Source organism: Canis aureus, chromosome 9 (genome assembly GCF_053574225.1).
Source record: "Canis aureus isolate CA01 chromosome 9, VMU_Caureus_v.1.0, whole genome shotgun sequence".
Lineage (NCBI taxonomy): Eukaryota > Metazoa > Chordata > Mammalia > Carnivora > Canidae > Canis > Canis aureus.
In genome coordinates, this window is record NC_135619.1 from 36,055,764 (window position 1) to 36,062,972 (window position 7,209).

The window sequence follows — 7,209 nt, forward strand, 5'->3', positions numbered from 1 at the left end:
TAGTGATTCTTTGCTTTCTTGTCTGACACCTCATAAGTTATTGGGCTATATGCATGAGTTGGCCAACTACAGCCTATAGGCCAATGCTGCCCATTGTCTGTTATTGTAAATAAAGTCTTATTGAACACATGTTCATTTATGTAATGTCTGTGGCTGCTTTCATGCAACAAGGGCAGAGCAGAGCTGCTGTGAAAAAAACCAGATGGCCTAAAAAGCCTAAATTACTTACTTTCTGACCCTTTACATTAAAAACCAACTCCTGGTGGTATGCCGGGAGTTGAGAACAGTGTGCGAAAATGGAATTCCAAGCAGTAGTGATGGCAGTTGGAGGGGGATCTCGAATGACAGACCTGACTTCCAGCATTCCCAAACCTCTGCTTCTAGTTGGGAACAAACCTTTAATTTGGTACCCATTGAACCTGCTTGAGCGTGTTGGATTTGAAGAAGTCATTGTCATTACAACCAGGGATGTCCAAAAGGCTTTATCAGCAGAATTCAAGATGAAAATGAAGCTAGATATTGTGTGTATTCCTGATGAAGCTGACAAGGGGACTGCAGATTCTCTGCACCAAATATATCCAAAACTTAAGACAGATGTACTAGTTCTGAGCTGTGATCTGATAACAGATGTTGCCTTACATGAAGTTGTGAACCTGTTCAGAGTTCACGATGCATCACTTGCCATGTTAATGAGAAAAGGCCAAGATGACTTAGAACAAGTTCCAGGTCAAAAGGGAAAAAAACCAAACAGACTTTGTTTATTTGAGAGAGACAGAGTATGAGCAGCATGAGCGGGGAGAGGAAGCAGAGGGAGAGAGAGAAGCAAACTCCCCGCTGAGCAAGGAGCCAACCTGAGGCTCTATCCCAGGACCCTGAGATCATGACCTGAACCTAAGGCAGAAGTTTAACTGTCTGAGCCACCCAGGCACTAACTGAAATTTAAAAACCTGAAAAGTAAAAAAATAAAATAAGATCCAGTGAAAAAAAATAAAACCCAACTCCTGGTCTATAATTTACAGAATCCAACTGTTTCTACCTTCTAAACATCAGACACTTCCCATCTCTAGGCTTTTTACTCCTCTTCCATTTTCGATTTTATCTCTTAGATATACAATAGTGGTTGAGCAATCTTTGTTCTTTCTCGGGGGGTCCTGAAAATGTCCTCACAGCAGTCTCTAAGACCTATTACAAATGAGCCTCTCTGTATCTAACCTCATCTATGACCACTTTCCCATTGTCCACCCCTGTTAAACTCCGTCTTGCTTGGGTTGGCCCACTGAGACATCTTTGGATTCTGATCCCTTCGTGCCACCTGTGGGGACATAGTAGACACACCTGCCACAGGGATTTTGCATTGGTCTTTCCCTCTGTCTGGATGGCTCTCACCCTGGATGTCTACAGGGATGCCTCCCACACTCTTTTGCTGAAGATTCACTTCTCAGTGAGCCTTCCTTGACTTTCTGATTCAAAATTGCCTCTCCCTCCCTCTCTTTTCCTGCTTTACTTTCCTCCATAGCATTTACAACATACTTATTCACTAATTGTCGGTTCTCCCCCCTCCTTCTAGAATGTAAACTCCAGGAGGGTAGGATTTTTGTCTGATTTGTTCACTAATGTACCCGCAGCATCTAGAACAGTGCCAGGCAAGTAATAGGTGCACGGTGAATAATTTTGAATAAATGAATGAAGGTCAAGACACTAGCAAACTCATCTGGAGCAAACAGGTACTCTCTTACCGTCTCTTCAGCCATCCTGGATTCTCTTGTATCATCCTCTGCAAGCAGAGACAGCGGGTACAGAATCCTGCCTTGCAGCCGGACCTGCAGAAACAGAGCTCCAGTGTGGTTAACCATGAAGGATCTATTAGAGTTTGCATGTAAGTTCATCACAAAGGAGTCTGTAGTCAACATTTTAAAACCCACGATTAAAGAAACTTGAAAGAGCCCAGTCTAGGTAGCAGCTGGCTTTTACTTGCTTTTTTAAGGACTTTCCCCACCCCCACCCATGACCCTCCTTTAATAAAGGTGTTATGATTCAACCCTACATGGGCGCGACAACCATATTCGAAGAGCTCTGAGAAGTTTCTTACAACTCACTGAAGCCACAGGAAGCCCTTCCAGCACCTAAGTCAGAAACAATTTGTTCACGCAGATTCCTGAGCCTTTCTCAATCCAGAAAGTCTTCAGGGATAAAAAACCGTAAAGCTCTAAACTCTTGACACACAGTCTTAGCATGGGTCTGATAAAAGATGGCTGGCCTAAATAAATTTGGTTGGATAAACTTTATTTCATTGTTAGCTGATAATTATTGGCTTTCAGACTGTTTTTATTGGTCAAGTTGACTTTTTAAGATTTTGAAATATGCATAAGTACACAATACTGTATACATATTTTTTTCAGTGCAAAGTTTCCACGGGATATTTCGAATTTAAGCCCTTGGCACAATTGAAATTTTTGCACAACCTGAAAGTTAGCATTCTGTCTTTTTTTTTTTTTTTTAATAAACCTTTACTTTCAGAATACAACTTCCTTTTTCAAACACTTGTCTGTCTTCACTGTGGATTTTTTTCATTTTTGGATTATAAAATCTTTTTATTTTACCTAACAGAAACATGTTACAAGTGTTTGGTCATTAAGACATCGTTTAAGATCTGTTAGATAACATCACTGTTGTTTTAAAATTAAACATGAAGCTACACTGCCTTAGAGTGTTTACTCTGAGTCTCTGGGTAAAGCTCATATAAGCAAACTATGAAGTGATCTAAGCTCTTTCTAACCATTCTTTAGGTTCTAACTGCAGTGCTTATAATTTACTTTTAAACATTTTTATAGTTAATAAAAATATGATTAAAAAAGATTTAATTGCATCTCTGGTGCTAACCTAAAACTGTTTCCAATGACCTCCATTTCATTACTTCACAACAGCCTTTTGTTCTGGGGTTTTCCAACTGTTTGCTAAGCATTTTTCAATGGAAGTCTCAATTAGAAGGAAAAAAAGGGGGGGGGACAATCATTTAATTCAAAAATTAATTTGGAGATCAGGCAACTGACTTAGGCTCATGCCAGCAACTTAAGGCTTTCAGCCTTGGCCACATGATCCAAAGGAACTGAGCAACAACTGTCTGGCTGCTTTAATCCTCCTTAATTTGAGAGCAAAGAAACTCACATGTGTTTCTAAGAACATTTTTGGAGTACAAGAGGTCCATTTCTGGGGGACACTGTCTAATGCCCTTGTTCCGTTGATCTCATGTACTCTAAATTAATTTTTAAACCACACATGGGAGGGGGGAGGGGGGCAGGGGGAGGGGGCATAGGGACAGTAAGGCTGTCCCATGTCAGTGAAACAACTACAGAAGGAGGCTTCAAGAACCTCGTCCATACCAGGACAGAGCCCCAGACACTAGGAAGAGAAAGTCTAGATGCTCACCCTGACTCCCCTCTGAAAGCGGGGGAAATATCTGCCACCAAGCAGGTTGCTTCTCCTCCTTTGTAGGAGCCCTCTGGGTTCATTGGTCTTTAAGAAGAACTTAATTAAAATCTGTGGACTATTTTCCAGGAAATATATTATGCCCTCATGGTAAACGTGGTGGGGGGGGGGGGCGGAGAGCGGGGGGCTTTGGTTCTCTCTGGACCTTTTTTTTACGTAGGAGGGGAAAAACTTACAGACTGAAAAAACTGGTGGGTGCTCCTATGCATTTCGAGTCTGGCAAGTTGATAGGCAACTGAGTTCTCAAAACTTTCAATCTGGGCTTTATGAATCAAAACAGAAACTCAGGAAGCCAGGCAGGGCTGGCCTAAGAATTTTATGTGTGTGATCACTTCATTCTCAGAGCAACTCTATAGATGGGCATTATTATTATTTCTGCTTGTTCTCTTAAGCACACACTCTACAATCCTCACACCTCAGTATGTCTGTACGAGATGTCTGGAAACCGTTCATCGCTTCTCCCAGATTGGCTGCCTTTGACCAGGGGACACAGCCTTCAGCAAAGGAATGAGGCTGTTATTGTGTGCGTTTGCAATCAGTGGAGACTTCCTGGGGCCCCTGAAACCCAATCCCAAAGCAGTGGTCTATCCTGGCCTTGCCATCAGCCTTTGTATACACTAATGAGCCCATTTGGAAGTGGAATTAGGTAATATTTATAAACCTATGACATGGAGTTATGTTACAGCAAAAATATTCAGGGAGTCACAACCCTTTCGGTTATACGAATGTTCAAGTCTCCTAATCCAACTTCCCATTCAAAACAGGAACCCCCTTTCCGAATCCTTGAAAGATAGTCTGTAAGCCTCTTACTTCCAATGCCAGCAAGCTCATTGTACGCCTCAGCTGACTGATCTTCACTAATTGTTAAAATGTTCTTATTCATATTGATTGAGTGCAAGCCTGCCTCCCTATAAATGCACTTTGCACTGAGGGTAAGACAAGTGCAGGGGTGCAGCTTTCCCCTCCTCAGACCTTTCCAAATGAAATTACATTCTCAAGGGCACTGTCATGGACCGGAGGGGATACCTATGGGACTGGGATGGGAAAGCCCCTGAGGCCAGCTCCACCAGCAGCAGCTCTGAGGATAAAGAAGCTGAGTTTCACCATTTTCTGTAGTGGTGACATATCTGAGGAGATTAACTTTAAAGAGTAGTCTTCAACCTCCCCAGCCCCCACCCTACCCCTGGCCATGTGATCGACCCCTGTTCCTCAGTCCTTACTCCAAATTCCCCCCTGACTTTGACCATATCCTTCCTCGACTGCACCTCAAACAACCAAAGAATAGTGGGGTACATGCCTTAAGTGTCTGAGCTGTGTGCTTCATTTTGTTACTGGCAGTCAGATCTCCCAGACCCATAGTATTTGAGGTTTTCAATATGTGATTCTTTTCAGAACCCATGGCTGTATTTTTTAAACAGGTTAATAAATGAAAATATTGATTTTTACCAATAAAGTATTGACAAAAAGTAAGCATCAAATCAGTAAGAAACCGACTTTAAGATTTGAATAAAGAAAAAGGAATCTTCTGTGAGTGAGATTCCTGCCACAAAAAGCAAGTCTTGTTTGCTTCTGGTTTGATGGGTTTATTTCTGGAAACTTTATAGTAACCTTTATGAAAAGAGGAAGATCTGTGTTCTTTCTGGAAGTATCATTATGAGACGGTGAGGGGACGACAAGAGAGACCCACCTCTTGACCTCCAAACTCTGACCCAGAGTTTGTCTAGTCCAGTAGGCAGCTCTGGTGCTGGGCCAGGTAGGTATTTAGCCTCAATATGCACACTCAGCTGATGAAGAAGTACCACCAAAGTAATTCAAACAGGGTAGCAGAAGAGACAGAAAGGTTTGTGATCTCTCCAGTGTTGATGACAGTGAAGTTCTGGAATATTGGTGGGAATAGGTCTCCCAAGGAAATAGCAATGAAAATTCCAACGTTTTGTGAATATATTCTGGGCATGCTATAATCAGTATGTAATACATACTTTATTGTTATTATTATTAAAATTTTTGAATCTTCTTGATAGTTCACCCATTTCCTACTTATTGGCCATGTTGTAGAACTAATTAAAACACAGACCCTGAATTATATGGATTATAAGAATCATTGTGTTGGAAAAATCAATGAATACGAGTCAGAGATCAGTTTTCTAGTCTCAACTCAAAAACAGCCGTAACCCTGAGCAAATCACTTAAATCTGTGAATGTCTATGGGAGAAGGATTCTAGAACCTCTTAAGTTTATTCCAATTTAATGTTTCTGTGCTATGTACCTATAACTATCTATTTTTTATCCATCCATCCATCTGCTCATATATCCACATCCATCCCTGAGAAATGGTCCAGTGTAGTCTGTTTCACTGCATTTCCTAGTTCAGCCATCAGAGGTCTTTAAAGTAAACAATGTTGGAGGGAAGACAGAAATATATGAATGGCCAAGCGAATGGTGACTGAATAGTAGATCTCAAAATAGCCGAAGAGGCAGGAAGAAGGAATTAAATTGTGGTATTAAGAAAAATTTGAATAGGGCAGGGGCTACATTTAATTAGGGCAGTGCCAAGCACAGTACTTGTGGGTTCTCACTGAACATTACCGAAGGAATGTAACACTTATAAATGAAGACTCTCAGGTAACGGATTGAACATGTTTCAGTGTAGGATTAAGTTGCAAGGGGGGGCACTACCATAGTTCAAATCCTACCCAATGACTCTAGAAGTACAGAGTCAGACAACCACAAAGTACATTTTTGTATTCATACTATGGAGTCTATGAGCGCCCTGACTTGACTTATTTAAGTCAGAAAAGCAAAAGTGTGGACAGACGACTCCACTACCAGTTCTGGATCTGCTTTATGGAGAAACCTTGCACAGGGTAATGTGGCTGGAATGAAGGGGCCATCCAGCTGCAGAGGTGAGCACTGGAAGAGTGAGCAATCACTCTTGCTCCTTTCCTAGCACACATCTCCTGGTGAGGAAGAGCAAGCGCTCTATAGATGTCATCAGCAGGACCCAACCTGGGCACAATGACAAAGAAGTCGAAGTTGGCCTTTAGCAGCCCAGGATCTGCTTTCTGCCATTTCCCTCTGCGTTAGACTTGTTGCTGGCAAGTCTTTGATTCAGAGGTCTGGCAGCAGGAGCTCTGGGGAGGAATTCTTTAGAGCTATTTTTTTTTAAAAAAAGATGATCATTAGGACAACAGTACATTCGACCAGTCATGCTTAACTATATATCTTGCTGTTGGATGCACAGTTATTCCACTACATGTCCACAATGGAGAAAATATATCAAAAACCAACGATTTGGCTTCAAATTCTCTATACCTCTGAGCCTGTAAAATGGGAGGGCTTGCGTAGCCCTTTTGGCATGGAATGGGGTTCATTCTGTTTTGAATAGAGACACCAAATCTGATCCAAAATTTGGTTCAATTATCACCTGGGTTACAAGTTGCCTGCTTCTATGCTTCCATTTGAAGGGCATTTTTCCGCTTTATAGCCAGGCTTCTTCAGCCAGTGATTGGCCCTTTTGCAAGGCAACTGCAGGACAGCAAAGAGTTAAGGTGCTATTATCCACATGCATTCCAGCAACTTAAGAACATCGTGTCCTCCTGTTTACTGAGAAGCAAAAGAAAAATTCCCCCAAATATTTGAATCTCCCAAATAAAAGAGCAAGATTGAGGAGGAGGACCAGACTGGAGAACAAAAGAGAGGAGAAACCTCCAGGGAGAGGTGGCA

At 41.8% G+C, this 7,209-nt stretch overlaps 1 protein-coding gene across 2 annotated transcripts in view; it reads right to left on the reverse strand.

Moving 5' to 3' along the window:
• The window catches only part of LOC144320103 (uncharacterized), a 51,293-nt gene extending 49,471 nt beyond the window's left edge, over positions 1-1,822 (reverse strand). The window contains exon 1 of one of the 2 annotated variants that reach the window (XR_013385687.1): positions 1,737-1,822. Coding sequence is in view for 1 of the 2 variants with exons in the window: in XM_077908458.1 (XP_077764584.1) it covers positions 1,737-1,751 (15 nt within the window). In the remaining variant the exon portion in view is untranslated. The remainder of the gene's footprint in view (positions 1-1,736) is intronic. The other variant, XM_077908458.1, reaches the window with a different exon arrangement.
• Positions 1,823-7,209: the final 5,387 nt, after the last annotated feature.